This window comes from Mobula birostris, chromosome 14, assembly GCF_030028105.1.
Source record: "Mobula birostris isolate sMobBir1 chromosome 14, sMobBir1.hap1, whole genome shotgun sequence".
Lineage (NCBI taxonomy): Eukaryota > Metazoa > Chordata > Chondrichthyes > Myliobatiformes > Myliobatidae > Mobula > Mobula birostris.
In genome coordinates, this window is record NC_092383.1 from 52,902,072 (window position 1) to 52,921,545 (window position 19,474).

At 39.7% G+C, this 19,474-nt stretch overlaps 1 protein-coding gene across 14 annotated transcripts in view; it reads left to right on the top strand.

Moving 5' to 3' along the window:
• Positions 1-19,474, top strand: part of LOC140209900 (ankyrin repeat and SAM domain-containing protein 1A-like) — a 409,914-nt gene that overhangs the window by 345,455 nt on the left and 44,985 nt on the right. For all 14 annotated transcript variants that reach the window (XM_072278542.1, XM_072278543.1, XM_072278544.1 and 11 more), the window contains 2 exons: positions 7,736-7,888; positions 9,636-9,743. In XM_072278542.1, coding sequence (XP_072134643.1) covers positions 7,736-7,888; positions 9,636-9,743 — 261 coding nt within the window. The remainder of the gene's footprint in view (positions 1-7,735; positions 7,889-9,635; positions 9,744-19,474) is intronic.

The following is a 19,474-nucleotide window of genomic DNA, read 5'->3' on the forward strand; positions in this document are numbered from 1 at the left end:
GTGATTTGGATGATGGAATTAATGACTTTGTTGCAAAGTCTGCAAATGATATGAAAATGGAGGGGCAGATAGTTCTGAGGAAATAGAGACACTACAGAAGAACTTAGACAAACTAGGAGAATGGGCAAAGAAGTGGAAGATGGAATAGTGTCTGAAAGTGTATGGTCATGCACTCTGGGTGAAGAACTGAAAGGGTTGATTATTTTTTAAATGGAGAGAAAATACAAACAATTGAGGTGCAAACGGACTTGGAGTCCTTGTGCAGAATTCCCTAAAGGTTATTTTGCAGGTTGAGTCTGTGGTGAGGAAGGCAAATGCGATGTTCGCATTAATTTCAAGAGGATTGGAATATAAAAACAAGGATGTGATGTCGAGACTTGATAAAGTACAGTTGAGGCCTCACTTGGAGTATTGTGAGCAGTTTTGGGCCCTTTATCTTGGAAGGGATGTGCTGAAACTGGAGAGGGTTCAAAGGAGGTTCATGAAAATGATTCCAGTATTGAATGGCTTGTCAGATGAAGAGCATCTGATGGCTCTGGGCCTGAATTAACTAGAATTCAGAAGAATGAGGGGTGACCTCATTAAAACCTATTGAATGATATAAAGGCCTTGATAGAATGGATGTAGGGAGGATGCTTCCGATGATGGGAGAGTCTAAGACCAGAGGACACAGCCTCAGAATAGAGGGACATCCATTTAGAATGGAGATGAGGAGAATTTTCTTTAGCCAGAGAGCAGTGAGTCTGTGGAATTCTTTGCCACAGGCAGGTATGGAGGCCAAGTCTTTATGCCTATTTTAGGCAGAATTTATAGATTCTTAATTGGCCAGGGCATGAGGGGATACTGGGAGAAGGCAGGAGATTGGGGCTGAGAGGAAAATTGGATCAGCGATGATGAAATGGTGGAGCAGACGCAATGGGCCAAATGGCCTAATTCAGCACCTATGTCTAAGACCACAGACATAGGAGCAGAATTGGGCCATTCAACCCAGCAAGGGTTGAAATTGCTCTGCCATTTCATCATAAGAATTTAAGAACGTAAGGAATAGGAACAGGAGTAGGCCATCTGGCCCATCAAGTCTGTTCCTCCATTCAATAAGATCTTGGCTGATCTGACCATGGACTCATTTCCACCTACCTGCCTTTTCCCCAGAACCCTTAATTCCCCTGCTATGCAAAAATCTATCCAACTTTGTCTTAAATATATTCACTGAGGTAGCCTCAACTGCTTCATTGGATCATAGCTGATCCATTTCCCTCTTAACCCTATCTCCTGTCTTCTCCCCTTAATCTTTCACACCCTGTCTAATCAAGAACCTATCAACCTCCACCTTAAATGCACCCAGTGACCTGGCCTCCACAGCCGCCCCATTGCACCGGATTCCGTAGATTTACCACTCTCTCATGAAAGAAATTCCTCCTCATCTCTGTTCTAACTGGATGCTCTCGCTATTTTGAGCCTGTGCCCTCTGGCCCTAGACTCCCCTAGCAGAGGAAACATCCTTTTCCTATCCATTCTTATTTGGGCCTTACAACATCCGATGGGTTTCTTTAAGATACCCCCTTCATTCTTCTGAATCCCAGAGCCTTCAGTCGCTGCTTATATGATAGCAAGCCTTACATTCCCGGAATAATTCTCGTGAACCTCCTCTGAGCCTTCTCAAATGTCAGCACGAGGACTTCCAGAACCCCTTGCACCTCGGATTTTTGAACTTCTGAATAGTTTATGCTTTTATTCCTTCAACCAAAGTGCATGGCCATACACTTCCCGTCACTTTATTCCATCTGTCACCTCTTTGCCAGTTCTCCTAATCTAAGTCCTTCTGCAGCCTCTCTGCCTCTCCAAAATTTGCCTTAAAGCCATCAATTTCGTCATCCAAATCGCTGACATAAAACATTCCCTCCACACCTCTCTGACATAGTGGGGAACCGCGTACAAGGCAAGTTACAGCAGTGGTTTTGCCATTGCCTTCTGCCGGGTGAGTTTCCAAAGAGATCACCAGCTCAGAACCCAGCACAGATGGAAAGCATGCAGGGGAACCGGCTGGAGCTGGATTTGAGCTCAGGACCTTTTGTCCCGAAGTCCGACGCTGATGCCACTACGCCACCAGCCGAGACAGGAAGGGGAAAGGAGATTGAAAAATAGGTAAATTAATGCGAACCACTATCATTATCCTCAGTACTTCTTCCAGGCAGTTTCTAAGAGGAGAAAGAAGGTGTGTTATAACTTGCCTGGGAAAGGGCCAGTTTCATGGATGGGATCTCCTTTTTGCATGCAGTTTTTAAAATGAACACAAAAAAAAGCATGGAAACTGAAAATACTGAATGGTGTTAGTGCTTAACATTTAATTCTTTTGCACTTGTTCCCTGATTTCAGGGGAATTACTCTACAAAAACCTATATAATCAGGTGGGGACCCTGGGGTTGCTCATTTTTAATCTAGCCGTTTAGTTTTGTGGAAAGACTTATTAGAGATTTGTGCTATGAAATTGCAATCGCTGACTATTTTAAATGCATATAGCACTTTCCATTTCATCACCTTTACTAGATTTCCCATGGTTATAAAGAAAAGAAATAACCTTTTCAGCCTGCCATGTTTTTGTTTTATCGTTTGCCATGCTCCAGTTAATTTCCCATGTATTACTTACAGTCAAACCTACATTAGGATGAAAAAGCAATGGGGGTTTGTGAAGCACAAAAGTGGTCAGTGGAATCAATTTGTTAAGAAAGCCAATAGCTAAGCCAAATTGATCAAATTAACTGAGTTCATAATGGAATAGTTTTTTCACTGGTAACAAGGTTTTTTTCCAGGAATAAAGCTTTGCTTTTTGATTTGGCACTTTAGAGCCTCTTGACTTGACTGTGTATAAGTGCAGGGAATTATATTGCTGTTGTCATTAACAGTGTCTCTATTTCAGTAAAGTCTTCTTTTGCCTTGTGATATTAGCCTTTTGGTTGTTTAATCTCATGTTTCCAACCTGAGCAGACCTCTTTCTGATCTTGCCGCCATTGCCCTTTTCCCTACCTTTCCAATTGCTTGAAACTTCTTAGATTTGTGACAGATTCTTGATCTGACAAGATGGAAAATTTACCTTTTTGCCTTTGCTCAATATTTCCTGCACTTCCCATTTATAGTTCAGATTTCCAAATTGTGCAGTAACTTGCAGTTTCTTTCCGGTTGACTATCTCCACGAATAAATATCCCAGGAGGTAAACTAATTTCAGCAGAAGAGATGGTGGGACGTCTTCCAGAATTCTAATACCTGCATTTGTGCAAAAAGTAAGTTTCTATAGCCATGAAACTATAAGAGATGAGAGGAGAATTAAGCCATTCAGCCCATCGATTCTGCTCCACTATTTCATCATGGCTGATCCATTTTCCCTCTCAGCCCCAATCTCTTGCCTTCTCTCTGTAACCTTTCACGCCCCGACTAATTCAGAACCTGTCAACATTTGCCTTAAATACACTTAATCACCTTGCCTCCACAGCCACTTGTGGCACTGAACTCAACAGATTCACCACTCTCTGGCGAAAGAAATTTATCCTCATCTCCATTCTGAATAGATGTCCCTCTGTTTTGAGGTTGTGCCCTCTGTTTTTAGACTCCCCCACTGTAGGAGACATTCTCTCCACATTCATTCAGCATCCTTTTCACAATCAATAGGTTTCAATGAGATCCCCTCTCATTCTTCTAAATTTCAGTGAATACAGGCCCAGAGCCATCAAATGCTCCTCATAAAATAAAATTCTCAGAACCCTCTGGAATGTTAGCACATCCTTTCTTAGATAAGGGGCCAAAACTGCTCACAATACTCCGACTGAGGCCTCACCAGTGCCTTCTAAGGCCTCAGCATTACATTCTACGTTTATGTTCTAGACCTCTGGAAATGAATGTTACCATTGCATTTTCCTTCCTCGCCACCAACTTAACTTGCAAGTTAACTTTCAGAAAATTTGCACGAGGACTCCAAAGTCCCTTTACGCCTCGGATTTTTGTATTTTCTGTCCTTTAGAAAATAGTCTATGCTTTTGTTCCTTCCATCAAAGTGCATGACCATACACTTCCCAACACTGTATTCCGTCTGCTACTTCTTTAGCCGTTCTGCTAATCTGTCAAAGTCCTTCTGCACCTATCTTCGTATCATCCACAAACTTGGCCACGAAGCCATCAATTCCGTTATCCAAACCATTGACACATTAAAAAAAAGCAGTACCAGCACCTGCAGAACACCACTTGTCACCAGCAATCAAGTAGAAAAGGCTCCCTTTATTCCCACACTTTTGCCTCTTTCCAGTCAGCTAATGCTCTAAACATGTTAGTATCTTTCCGATAATCACCTTGGGCTAGTATCTTGTTAAGCAGCCTTGTATGATAACTTGTCAAAGGCTTTCTGAAAATCCAGTGCACAACAACAATACTCCATTGTCTATTTTACTTGTTTTTCCCTCAAAGAATTCCAACAGATTTGTCACACAAGATTTTACCTTAAGGAAACCATGGTGACCTTAACCTATTTTACATTGTGCCTCCAGATATCCTGAGACCTCATCCTTTACATTCAACTTCAACACCTTCCCAACCACTGAGGAGTAGCTAACTGGCCTACAATTTCCTTTCTTCTTGAAGAGTGGAGTGACATTTGCAATTTTCCACTTTTCCGTAACCACGCCAGAATCAATTGATTCTTGACATATTATTACCAAATCCTCCAAAACTCTTCAGCTGCCTTTTACAGAAACCTGGAATGTCATCCATCTCATCCAGGTGACCTATCCACCTTCAGACCTTTCAGTTTCCCAAGCACCTTTACCCTAGTAATTGGACTCAATTCTGCTCCTGACTCTCAAACTTCCTACATGCTGCTAGTGCCTTCCACAGTGAAAATGGATGCAAAATACTTATTTTGTTCATCCGCCATTTATCTGTCCCCCATTACTACCTCTTCAGAGTCATTTTCCAGCAGTCCGATATCTACTCTCGCCTCTTTTTACTTTTCATATATCTGAAAAACCTTTTGGTATCCTATTTTGATATTCTTGGCTAACTTACTTTTATACTTCATCTTTTCCCTCCTTATAGTTTTTTTTTAGTTGCCTTCTGTTTTTTTTTAAAAGCTTCCTGATCCTCTTAATTTCCCATTAATTTTTGCTCTATTACTGTGCTCCCTTTTGCTTATGTTGTCTTTGACTTCCTTGTCGGCCACAGTTACTTCATCCTGCCTTTAGAATCCTGCTTCTTTATGGGGATGTACAGTGGCATGCAAAAGTTTGGGCAACCCTGGTCAAAATTTCTGTTACTGTGAATAGTTAAGTGAGTAGAAGATGAACGGATCTCCAAAAGTCGTGAAGTTAAAGATGAAACATTCTTTTCAACATTTTAAGCAAGATTAGTGTATTATTTTTGTTTTGTACAATTTTAGAGTGAAAAAAAGGAAAGGAGCACCATGCAAAAGTTTGGGCACCCCAAGAGATTTGAGCTCTCAGATAACTTTTACCAAGGTCTCAGACCTTAATTCGCTTGTTAGGCCTATGGCTTGTTCACAGTCATCGTTAGGAAAGGCCAGGTGATGCAAATTTCAAAGCTTTATAAATACACTGACTCCTCAAACCTTGTCCCAACAATTAGCAGCCATGGACTCCTCTAAGCAGCTGCTGAGCACTCTGAAAATTAAAATAAATGATGTCCACAAAGCAGGAGAAGGCTATAAGAAGATAGCAAAGCGTTTTCAGGTAGCCGTTTCCTCAGTTCGTAATGTAATTAAGAAATGGCAGTTAACAGGAACGGTGGAAGTCAAGTTGAGGTCTGGAAGACCAAGAAAACTTTCCGAGAGAACTGCTCGTAGGATTGCTAGAAAGGCAAATCAAAACCCCCATTTGACTGCAAAAGAACTTCAGAAAGATTTAGCAGAATCTGGAGTGTGGTGCACTGTTTTACTGTGCAGCGACACCTGCACAAATATGACCTTCATGGAAGAGTCATCAGAAGAAAGCCTTTCCTGCATCCTCACCACAAAATTCAGCGTCAGAAGTTTGCAAAGGAACATCTAAACAAACCTGATGCATTTTGGAAACAAGTGCTGTGGACTGATGATGTTAAAATAGAACTTTTTGTCCGCAGTGAGCAAAGGTATATTTGGAGAAAAAAGGGTGCAGAATTTCATGAAAAGAACCCCTGTCCAACTGTTAAGCACAGGGGTGGATTGATCATGCTTTGGGCATGTGTTGCACGGGGAACATTTCACTAGTAGAGGGAAAAATGAATTCAATTAAATACCAGCAAATTCCGGAAGCAAACATCACACCATCTGTAAAAAAAGGTGAAGATGAAAAGAGGATGGCTTCTACAGCAGGATAATGATCCTAAACACACCTCAAAATCCACAATGGACTACCTCAAGAGGCACAAGCTGAAGGTTTTGCCATGGCCCTCACAGTCCTCTGACCAAAACATCATCGAGAATCTGTGGATAGACCTCAAAGGAGCAGTGCATGCAAGACGGCCCAAGAATCTCACAGAACTAGAAGCCTTTTGCAAGGAAGAATGGGCAAAAGTCCCCCAAACAAGAATTGAAAAACTCTTAGCTGGCTACAGAAAGCGTTTACAAGCTGTGATACTTGCCAAAGGGGGTGTTACTAAGTACTGACCATGCAGGGTGCCCAAACTTTTGCTTCGGACCCTTTTCCTTTTTTGTTATTTTGAAACTGTAAAAGATGGAAATAAAAAAGTAATCTTTCTTAAAATATTAAAGAAAAGTGGCCTCTTTAACTTTATGCCTTTTGGAAATCAGGTCATCTTTTACTTGCTTAGCTATTCACAGTAACAGAAATTTTGACCAAGGGTGCCCAAACTTTTGTATGTCACTGTATCTATCCCATGCCTTCCAAATTTCTCCCAGAAACTGCAGCCATTGCTGCTGTACCATCATCCCTGCTAGTGTCTCCTTACAATCAACTTTGGCCATTTCCTCTCTCATGCCTCAATAATTCCCATTATTCCACTGTGAGACTGATGCATCTAACTTTTGCTTTTCCCGTTGAAATTGCAGGGTGAAGTCTATCATATTATGACCACTGACTCCTATAGGTTCCCTTAACTTAATCTTCCTAATCAAATCTGGTTCATTACACAGCACCCAATCCAGAATAGTTGATCCCGTAGTGGGCTGAACCACAAGCTGCTCTAAAAAAAATCATCTCATAGGTATTCTACACATTCTGTCTTTTGGAATCCAGCACCAACTTGGTTTTCCCAATCTACCTGCATAAACATCATAGATACTATGATGGGGTCTCAATTCCACCATGAGAAGAACAATGTGAAAGGGCACTTGGAAATAATGATTCATACAAGTTATCCTCAAAGTTGCATGCCACTCAGTCTTGAAACTATATAGCCATTTTTTCATCTTTGCTAGATTTAAATCTTGGTGATCCCTGCCCAGCAACACCAATGGTAACTAAATTCACCTTGAACCACTGCAATTTAAGGCTGGGAATTGAGCATTAAATAAAGGTTTTAAAATAATTCTAACATCCCATAAATTATTAAAGCAAAACACTTGGGACTTCATTTGATGTATTTATTTCAGATTGTTGCAAATAACTGCATTGTCCCTAAATTTCAGAGGAAGATAAATCAAAACCATTTAAAGTATAGGTAAGGAATGAGATAAGCCTGCATTGCAATAACTCTTATTAGTTGTATTGATTATTGGTTTGTATTTTTGTATTGTAGATTAAACCATTTGGTTTTGATGGAAATAGCAATGCTTCACTTGTAGGATGGTTGGAATCACTTGGGCTACAGAGTTACCATCAGACCTTTCTGTCCAGTGGGTATAATTCAATGGATTGTGTGAAAAATCTCTGGGAACCAGAAATTATAAATGTAAGCTTGATGATTTTTTTCAAGTTTTTATAATAATGGTGAAAATGCTGTCTTTCACAGATATATCTGAAAATTATGCGTTCATTGTTCCACCTTAGTTTTGCTTAATGACATTACTTTAGAGTGTTTAGATTCCTTGATGTTACTTATAATTTAGAGAGGTGCTGACAGACTGGAAAAAGAAAATGTTTGGACATGTCTTGTGCGCTTTATCTCACACGTGTTCACTCATCCATTGGTTTGCAATATCACCGCATTTTCCCTGACTAACACCATCAGCTGCCCACGCTTGTGTTCACCTGTTTCCTAGCACCTGTGCTCTGTCTCTCTATGCTGCTGTCTTACCCCGGCCCACATGCAGTTCTTTTATTGATATGAGCAGTAGGTAAGTGAAGCTACTTCCCACACTTCTATGATCTCTGCATGTGTCGGAACATGCAGTCATTATTATAGTATAGGAAGAAAATAACTAAATTATCTATTAAGAATCAGAAATATGATGAAAAATGTATTTTCTGCTTTAGTAATATTGAATAAGAAGTGTGATGGAATCCTGAATTATCCCTTATGAACTGTGCTTTTAAAAAGAGAGAGAGAGCTGTACAGCACAAACACCTTGTTACTAAGAGAGAGAGAGGTGAAGACTGCTCACAGTTTGTTTGGAATTTCTGCAAGGACACCAGCTTCTGAGTTCCTACAGAGAGAGAAGGGAGGAGCTACTTGACAGACAGCTGGTGTTCAGCATGCTGAGATGAGCTTTGTTGTGCCCACAGAAAGGTGGGTTTTTAGAGGATTGATCAGGAGAATCGATCAGTGGCTCTCGCAGTGTGGAAAGGGTGTGACTGATGGGAAGTTATTAGTGTTTCCAACCCTTGCCCGGGTTGATGACCCCACCACATAAAATGGTCCCCTTGTTGTGGTCACATTTGGTAACTTCTAAAGGATTTCGGAGGACAACGGGAAGATCGATGGCATAGGCTTACTCGAACAACCACAACACCTCTCTCTCTCCAACTAAATACCACGAACTGAACTTTACCCATCATCATAAGACTATCCATTTACCTCTAGGCTTGAAGAAGCTTGGTTTCTATATTTACACACACACACACACACACACACACACACAGACACACACACACACACACAAAATCTTTGCTAACCTGTTTGATATATCTGAATTTTATTACTGTGTTGTGTAGTTACTAATAAAATAGCATTAGTTAGCAGCAATACCAGACTCTAAGGTGTTTTCCATGTCTGCTGGTTCTTTAACCCATCACGGGGTACGTGACAGAGGCAAAAGAAAAAGTAACTTGGATAGTGAGTGGAATGCTCTTACTTTTGATTCAAGCTCCCTGGTTTACATCAAGTTAATAAAGTATTTGATTAATTGCTGATAGAGATTAATTTTTATGAAAATGTATGTTTCAGTGATGTCACTGCTTCCTTCAAGGAAATCTAATGCACATGTCAAATTTGCAAGATGACATTGTTACATGAAGAGCAGACTGCTTGTGGGTTTTGATAGATTCTTATTGAATAATATTTATTGTATGTATTTATCAATGTTTGTTATAACTCATGAAAGGACAAATTAACTTGAACCACCTCTTCATTCACCCTGACCTTCTGAGATTAGTCTTCAGAGCTCAAGGATACTAAGTTGATTAATTACCCTTCGCGTGAAAGAAGCTAAACATATTTTTGCAAGATTTATATTTCCCGATCATGTGTGTTGTTTTAGGTTCTGAAAATAACCTTACTAGGTCATCGAAAACGAATCTTAGCATCTCTAGGCGAACGGCCCAATGAAGAACCACCTCAGAAACCACCAAGAGCTTCACAATTGAAGGTAAGAAATTTTTTTCAATGGCACGTAGCTGGTGGTGTTTTAAAGTTCTACCAGCTTTAGATGCAGCACATAATGGTCATTTTAGCTGAACCATGCAGTGACAATTAGATTAGATTATGAGGACACCCAGTCCTCTTTTATTGTCATTTAGTAATACATGCATTAAGAAATGATACAATGTTCCTCCAGAATGATTTCACAGAAACACAAGACAAACCAAGACTAAAAAAACTGACAAAAAACACATAATTATAACATATAGTTACAACAGTGCAAAGCAATACCGTAATTTGATAAAGAACAGACCATGGGCACGGTAAAAAGAAAAGGTCTCAAAGTCTCTTGAAAGTCCCATCATCTCACGTAGACAGTAGAAGGAAGAAAAACTCTCCCTGCCAAGAGCTTCCAGCGCCGCAAACTTGGAAGCACCTGACCACAGCCGACTCTTGAGTCCGTCCGAAAACTTCAAGCCTCCGGCACCAAGCACCATCTCTGCCGAGCGCTTCGGCCCCGGCCTCGGCAGCAGGCAATAGGCAAAGCCGAGGATTTGGGGCCTTCCCCTCTGGAGATTCTTGATTGCAGTGTTGAATGCAAATTTGTAGTTGGTGAATACTTGGATACTGTTTACATTTGTCTCAAATTAAATTCCTTAATAAATTTACAATTAATATCAGTCAATTACAAAAATTCAAGCCTTGCAGTTCAAATGCAAGATAATTGAATGTATGCATTGCTTTCAGTCTAATATTTAACTCTAGTGACCGCAGTGAAGACTAAAATTGGACATGGTTCAAAATCCCTTCATTCTCATCCGTGTACAGTCATTTCACTCTTTGCCTCCCAGTTTTAACACAGATAACAGAACTTGTTCAAGTTTCATCTTCCCAGTGACAGAGTAGTAAAATGACTTCTGTATTGTCCACTGTGTCTACTCTGCTGTGTGGTAGATCATGGATGATCTTCTACCCTAGCCCTAGTTTCTGAGCAAAACTGATGTCCTTTGATAGGCTACACATCAATTATTTAGAAATCTATTATTCTTTGCCTTAAATGATGTAGCAAGTAAACCTCCATTGCCCTTTAAGTGAAGAATTACAAAAGTTCATTAACCTTACACTTGGACCTTGCACTTTTTATTTTGTTCCAAAGTGTCTTGTGTGACATCTTGGTAAAGGTTTTCAAATGCAAATGTAGTACATCAATTGGTTTGCCTTTATCATTTCCCTCCGCTACAGTCACAGAAATCTGGCAGATTTGTCAAGCAGCTTTTCAGTTTAAAAATCTATTTTCTCAGTATTACATGGTGCAGTCATACCACTGCTTGCAGCATTTTCAGTGCTGAAGATATCAGTCTGATTTATAGTTCTGCTTTCTCTCTTCAATTATTTGACTGCATTTGCTGCCATTTGATTTGTGCGAGCTATTCTAGCCCTGTTGAATCTTGGATGTGACAGTCCTGCATCCATGTTTTTCATAACCTCCTCTTCAAAACGCCAGCGGATTTTATTCCATAAGGAGTAAGAATCAGTTGATTCCAGAGGTACGTGGTGCATCCACCTATGTTGATTACTAGTATGATCCAGTAAAATATAAACACAGTAGTAAATTGTTAAAATAAAGCTGAATTAATGATCTTCCTATTTTCATTCTGCGTAAGTAAACATCAGTAATTTGCGGAGATTTGAGATGAACAAAAATTAATGGTATTGTGCATAGCCAAGAAGGTTGCCTAGCCTACAGCAGGATCTGAATCAAATAGAAAGTGGGATGAAGCAATGTAGTGCATTTTGGGAAATCAAATTAGTTTAGGACATGTTCATTAAATACTCTGGCATGATGTTAATGAACAGAGAGAAAATAATGTAGAAATCCTTAGTTACCTGAAAGTAACAACACAGGTAGCTTGGGTGGTGAAGAAGGCATGTGGCATGGTTACATTTTTCTGGGTCATAACATTAAAATGTCAGCATCGGAAAGTTATGTTGCAACTTTACAGCATGACTGATGGGCAGCACTTGGAGTATTGCATGCATTTCTGGTTGCCATAGTATGGAAAGGATGTGATTGTGCTGGTGAGAGTGCAAAAGAGATTCACCAAGATATTGTCTGTATTGGACAATTTTTGTCATAGAAAACAATCAAGTAGGTTATTCAGTCCTGTGGAAGAGTTTTGGACAGAAACGTCAGCTGTTCACTTTTCCATAGATGCTGCCTGGCCTGCTGAGTTCCTCCAGCATTTTGTGTGGGTTGCTCAAGTAGGTTAGACTTGTTTTTCCTGGAGTGAAGGATTTTGAATTAGAGAGATTTAACATTGTGAGAGGCATAGGGCAAACAGTCAGAATCTATTGGACAGGGAAAGGGTCATAAAAATGAATAGGCATAGGTTTAAGATTGAGAGGAAGCAATAATAAAGGGGATCTTGGAAGAAGGTTTCACACGTATTGTGGTTGATTTCTGGAATATCCTACCAAAGGAGTTGGTGGAGGCAGATATGATAACTTGTTTAAGAGGCATTTAGACAGGCACAACAAGACACAAGGATTTAAGATTCAATGCACATTTATAATCAAAGAATGTATAAACTTTAGACCTTGAAATTTGTTTGCTTGTGGACATAATGTGGGGAAGCACATAGATGTAGTTGGACAAAATAATCAGCGTGTGTGTGTGGGCCCATTGCTGTACTGTACAACTAATCCATTGATCCTGTGACACAGAACTCACTACCATTGAGGGAAGTGGAAATAGTAATTGTGGCTTCCAACAGGGAATGGATTGCATATTTTAGGGAAGATAATTTGCAGGACCCTGAGGAATGAGGTGCTGACTCAGGAGACTGCATTGACCCCACTGTGCCATAAGAATTTTGTGGCATTCTGTCATCAGCTAATTTCTCCTCTGAACCTCCCTCAAAATTCAAAGATTCAAAATACATTTATCATCAAAGAATGTATGAAATTGTACAACCTTCAGATTTGTTTGCTTACAGGCAACCACAAAGCACGAAACCTGAAAGAACCCAATTAAATAAATAGCAGACCAACACCTGATGCTCAAGGGAAAGGAAAGAAACACAAATCATGCAAACAAGTGAAGCAAACAACAACATTCCAAACCTGGAATGTATCTGAACCCTCTGGAATCTGCTTCTGTCTCCCAAAACCCTACTGGTTTTGTGACAAATTACACATACGTGGAGCATAACCTCCTGTGTTCCTCTGCCTGAGTAATCTGTTTGAGTCAGTATTTCATGTTCAAAGACTACTCTAGACTGTCCTTACTTTCTAGATCTGTCTATTACTTTTCAAGTTCAAGTTTATTGTCATTCAGTCATTTATATGTGTACTGCCAAATGAAGCAACATTCCTCCAAACCCAAGGTACACAACACAGTGCATAACTCACAATGCATAAAGTAATATTACCATAAATAAATTAACAACTAATAAAATATATTCCAGAAGATTAACATTTCACTTAAGTTGCATTTATGACATAAGTTTAAGAAGTAAATGGTATAATGCTACTGGTGTTTCATAAGTGATGAGACCTGAGTGGTGACAGGGAGTTCAGTAGTCTCACGATCTGGGAGAAGAAGTGGTTTCCCATCCTAACAGTCCTTGTCTTCATGCTACAGTACCTTCCACCTGATGGTAGGGGAGTAAAGAGAGATATTAAAGATTGATTGAAATTCCATGGGAATGAGCAGGAACATAGTGGAGTATTGGTCACAAATTTTATTTTCTCTTGATACTATAGTTTAAAAGAAAAGCTATAAAACCCAAAATTATTAAACCAGGAGCAAAAGCTAAGAAATGTGCAAGTAAATTAGGAGGACAGGTTAAAGTATGTATATAAGTAAGCAATCATTGCAGAAGCATTCAACATGTAAAGGGAAAATTGAACACATGACCCTCTGATATGAAGTCACACTTACCTGTGATGGTAGCAATTATCAGAAATGGCTTCATCTTTGCTACAACAAGGAAGTAAATAAATTTGGTTATAAGGTATATGGCAAAGATGATATAGGAGGAGGAGTAATAATTAGGCTTCACATCTCTAATATTGGTAGACAAGGTTTATGAAAATGATATCAAGTTATTATTGGCTGTTCGGTAGCAGCCATGAAATGATTGAACCCATAAATGTGGAGATTAGTTAAGCATGTAGCAAAAATGTGGTTCAATAGGGGAATGCTTTTATTTTGTCAGTTCTTGATTGTCCATTCAACAGATACAAAGAATCCCAGTAACCATGACAACTGTAGACTATACCTTAAGAGTTCAGTCATACTTTCATCTGAGTCCACCAAATTCTTTTAAAGGCTGTGTATCCGGAGTGTCTGAGCAGCTTTGCCTTGACACCCAGCCTTTCTTATACCATCTGTACTTCACCTGCCCTGGTACCATAAATGGGAGCAGGAGCTCCTCGTGGTGCTCGGCCTTGGTGCAGTGTTTTTATAAACACAGTGTTTACGTGATGGTCTATCTCAACAACCTGGAGAAGCACATGCAATGCTTTTGCGGATTTGCTGGGACAAAGCTGCCAACTGCCTCCACTGCCTGTTAGGCAGGGTGCACCTCATGTATACCCAGCACAACAGAAATTTCCAATCCAGGTTTGAAACAGAGTGAATTGCAGAGCCACAGTAAATTGTTTGCCTTGATGTAGCCTCTAACAACAATAAGCCACCAAAGGCATATGTCAGACAAATGCATCCTGAGAAGGTAATTACCAAACTGTGGACATTCCTGTTGGCTGAAGGCCTGCAGAGATTAGCTAGTTTAGAGCTGGAGGCAAAGCTATTTTTCTCTTGCTTAATTAACTAGCCAAATGGTAAATCATCTGCCACTTAATTGAGTACCAACTGTATAGTCTGGAAAGATAATGAATTTTTAGAATACTTATACTGCAGGATCGTCCTAAAAATCCAAAATTCAGGTCTTTTTAGATTTCAGCAGGCCAGGCAGCATCTATGGAAAAGAGTAAAATAATCAACGTTTCAGGCAGAGACCCTCCATCAGGACTAGAGAAAAAGATGAGGTCAGAGTAAGAAGGTGGGGGGAGGGGAGGAAGTAGTACCAGGTAGTAAGTGATAGGTGAAACTGGGAGAGGGGGAAGAGTGAAGTAACGAGCTGGGAACTTGATTGCTGGAAAAGATAAAGTGCTGGAGAAGGGGGAAATCTGATAGAAGAGGACAGAAGGCTATGGAAGGATGGGCAGGTAAGGGGATAAGGTGAGAGAGGAAAATAGGAATGGAGAGTGATGAAAGGGAGGAGCAATTACTGAAGATACAAGAAATTAATGTTCATGCCATCAGGTTGGAGGCTACCCAGATGGAATACTCCTCCAACGTCAGTGTGGCCTTATTGTGGCAATAGCGGAGCCCATGGATTAACATGTCAGAATGGGAAGTAGAAGTAAAATGGGTGGCCACTGGAAGATCCCGCATTTTCTGGCAGACAGAGCGTAGGTGCTAGGTGAAGCAGTCCCTCGATCTACATCTGGTCTCATTGATATTTAGGAGGCCACACTGGGTACAGTAGATGATCCCAGCGGACTCAAAGGTGAAGTGATACCTCATCTGGACGGACTGTTTGGGGCCATGAACTTCCACGATGCTGCCCTGGATTTGAGTGCCCTCCAAGATCATTTTTATGATGAAAGAGATATGTTGGTCAGTGAGTCACTTGAAGGAGGAGTCGGTCTCTGTCAAGAATGGAATATTGAATTTGAAAGACGTCAGAGACGAAAGAAACAAATGGCTGGTGAGAACTCAGACACTGGGTTAACAGCTAAGGAGGAAATGGAAAGAGTCATGAAGGCAACACTCGACCGTCTACAAAGAGAAATGGACGAAAGGTTCGCTCGTTTGCATGATATTGACGCCAAGTTTGGGTTCCTTCTTGATGTCGAGGGACTGTGTTACGGCACTGACAGTAACAAACTAAAGAAGAAGTGCGAAAATTTGGGCAAATTGTACAGCACTGATGTTGATGAACGGCAGCTATATGAAAAAATTTTGGATTGCAGAATGTTGCTATCAAGGCGGGTCAACATGAAAATATCAAGACCTGAAGAACTTCTTGAATTTATTGTTCAATATGGAGATGAGAGCGTCTTCCCCAATCTTCGCATTGCTATTCAGATAATGCTAACTATCGCAGTTTTCATCGCCAGCTGTGAGAGATCATTCAGCAAGTTAAAACTAATACTTCCGTATTTGAAAAGCTTCATGGGTCAAGGCACACTCTGTGATCTTGCTCTGCTGAGTGTAGTAGAAAGTGAAGAAACTGAAAAAACTGACTGATCACATCATAGACCAATATGTATCAGTGAAAACAAGGAAGGTGCAGTTATAATTTTCATGTAGTGCCATAATTTGTCAATTAAAAGATTAACGAGCTTGACTTGTATTTTTGAGCTGATATTATGGTAAAGTTATCTGAAAGATGGGTGTCAGATGTTTGGACAGAGGCGCAATTTCAGTACTTGCCATAGGCGTTATTTTCCGTAGCTACGCCCCTGATGATTGAAACTTCTAGTCATCAAGGAATGCCAACAAAGATTCATATAGATGGGCATGCCTGGCAAATATATTTACATATGTTTATGAAATGGGTATTAGATACAGTTCTGCAATCACATTTAAAATGTCATTTGTAGTTGCAAGTTTATAGATACAAGGGCTTACCTGAAATACTGGAATATAGGATAGAATATTACTACGGACTTGAGGCATTTAACAAAAAATTCCTCCATTGTTATCTAAAGTTGAATTTCATGAAATGAAATACAGGTGTGTATCTGGTGTGGAAATTGATAGGCAGCAGAAGGCAGTGATGATAGGTGCTGTGGTTATCAGATGTAACTTGTGCAGTTCCACAAGAATCTATGTTGCAACTTATTTTTGTATACATCCCCCTTAACCACAGTGTGTTCTGTCCATAAAATTCATTGAAGTTTTCCCAGAAACTTTCCCATAGGAATGCCAGCAATTCAAGAGGTTGGTTTATCCCTATCTGTTTGATAGGTTCTGTTAATATAAAGTAAATGCTGCATTATCATTGTAACCACACTATTTAAATAGATTTTGAGGAGTCTTATAGAGAACTTCAGTTTAGACTTTGTCAGAACAATAGGGTGACACTATGGTTCTATTAAACATCAGATCATATGGCCTTCGCAAGCTATATGTCAATTTGTTGAAATGGCATTCTCCTTTATTTAATATTGTATCTCGTTTTATTTACAATTTTGCTGAGTATTTCATTGACTAATATTAATTGATATGACACTTATTTCTGCTGCTATTTGAGGACATTCATTAAAAATGCTGTAATTACATTTTCATTTTTCCATTTTCATGACATTGTAATGCTCATTTCTCAAGCTTATAATTAGCTAGAGGATGTATTAACTGAAGTTGGGATTGATGATTCTCTTTATTCAATATTGCTTTAAGAAAAATAAATTTTTTGCATCCTTTGATTTTTTTCTGATTCTCTTTCTTAAACATCTTTGCTTAATTGTAGAATCTTTGACTTATGTTGCCTGATCAATAACTTTATGTCTATTTAATGCTTTAGGTTTTTAGATTCAGTTAGTTATAATTGGCCACGCAATATTAATTAGTTGCCATTAAAGTGTCATTCAGACATCAGTTACATAAATATTTTCCCAATACCTCTATTTGATGAACACAGAATTGTGATATGTTAATCAGACAAATATAGCCTCACCTAGATTATCAGGCAGCACAATATCTTTGATCAGTATTCTGTCCACAGTCTAAAAGAGGTGGGGTACTGTGCTGTATAAAGTACTCGTGAACTGATGGAGCATTTATTTACTGCAGTATTATATGTACTTTAGTGTTTCATGGTGTCTCTTTTGGGTTTCATAGGTTGGGGCACAACAGTGCTTTGATTTGGTTTAATGAATTGCCAGGATAGGCTAACATTTGTTTTTCAGAAAGCACTGTACAGGTGCTAAGCACTTGAAACTGTTTTGTTGTCATCGAAATTGAGCTTTTCTGCTTTTATCATTACAAAAAAGATATTTCACTATTTGCTTCAACATTGGAATACACTAAAAGCATTTCATGACATTCCTTCATTTGTACAGCATATGTGAAATAAATATTTCAGGGAGTTAAAACTCATAATTTTTTTGAACTGCAAGTATTTTGCTAACTTTTAACAATGAACAGTGAACTTCTCTGACAGTATATATGATTATGAAGACACGTAGTCCTCTTTTATTGTCATTTAGTAATGTATGCATTAAGAAATGATACATTATTTCCTCCAGTGTGATATCACAAAAGACAGGACAAACCAAGACTGAAAAAACTGACAAAACCACATAATTATAACATATAGTTACAAACAGTGTAACAATACCATAACTTGATGAAGAAGTCCGTGAGCACAGTAAAGTTCAAAGTTTCTCAAATGTCCCACATCTCACCCAGACGGGAGAAGGAAGAAAAGCTCTCCCTGCCATGCTGACCACAATCCAACTCTTGAGTCATCCGAAAACTCCGAGCTCTGATCAGTTCTCCGACACCGAGTACTGAGCGCCATCTCTGTCCGAACGATTCAACCTTCTTCTCGGTCGCCAAAAGCAGGCAAGGCCGGGGATTTTGAGGCCTACCTTCTGAAGGATTCACGACCACACAGTAACGACAGCAGCGAACGGGCGTTTCAGAAATTTCTCCAGATGTTCCTCTGTGCTTTCACGTCCATTCTCCATCAAATCAGAATTGTCCACGGTCCCTATTTAACAGATACGATATCATTTTCACTGGAGAGCTGTGCACGCGCGGCATGCTGCCATCTTCTCCTTCTGCCGTATTATGTGTATCACGTAATTTACAGGTCAAGCCTTGTTCTTTGTGGTATTAACTGTTACTAAAATTATTCCTTTCTTTTCTTTCAATATAGTACCTAGTTTGACCTTCTATTCATCTCCCCTAATTCACAATTTTCCTTCTGGGATTGTGTTACTTTCTAATACTACACTTAATTAAGGAGATGCGCAGTTGAATAGCCTGTACTAGTTTCTTAACTGTAGTTTTTCCTTGTTTTGACATTGTCAGCTCGTACTTTGAGTACTTTTACTGGCATGAAAAATAAACCCTAAAAGTGGGAAGTCTGGGAGATGGCAGTCACTGGTAGATACCTTGCTTAGGTAAATTATGTGCTCAGTATTAGCCAATACAGTACCAATAGAGGAATAAAACAACTACATAATACATCTGCTTAATGACTCTTTTTGATGGAAATAATTCCTAAGGCGTGTAGCTGGGGTGTTTGATGGTTGGGTTGAGTGTTCCCCAGTCTTGGCAATTTACTTGCAAACATTTCGCTACCATGCAAGGAGACATCATCAGTGCACTGTTCATTGCGGTGTGTCCTCTGAATGCTTGGCCTTTATATTCTTATCAATCAGCTGATTGGTCATCATTTCACAAACTCATTTGCAATGTGGGGAGAAAGTCTCACCACCGATTAGCTGTGGGCAAATTTCGTGTGTTAAGGTCTGAAATCAGCAATGAGATTTCCTACCCATATCATAAATGAGTTTCTGAAATGACGACCAGTCAGCTGATTGATAAGGCCAAGCACTTAGAGGACACACCACAATCAACAGTGCACTGCTGATGTCTCCTTGCATGGTGATTGGGAAGTCCTGCTCATGGTGAATGGTGCAGCGGTACTCGAC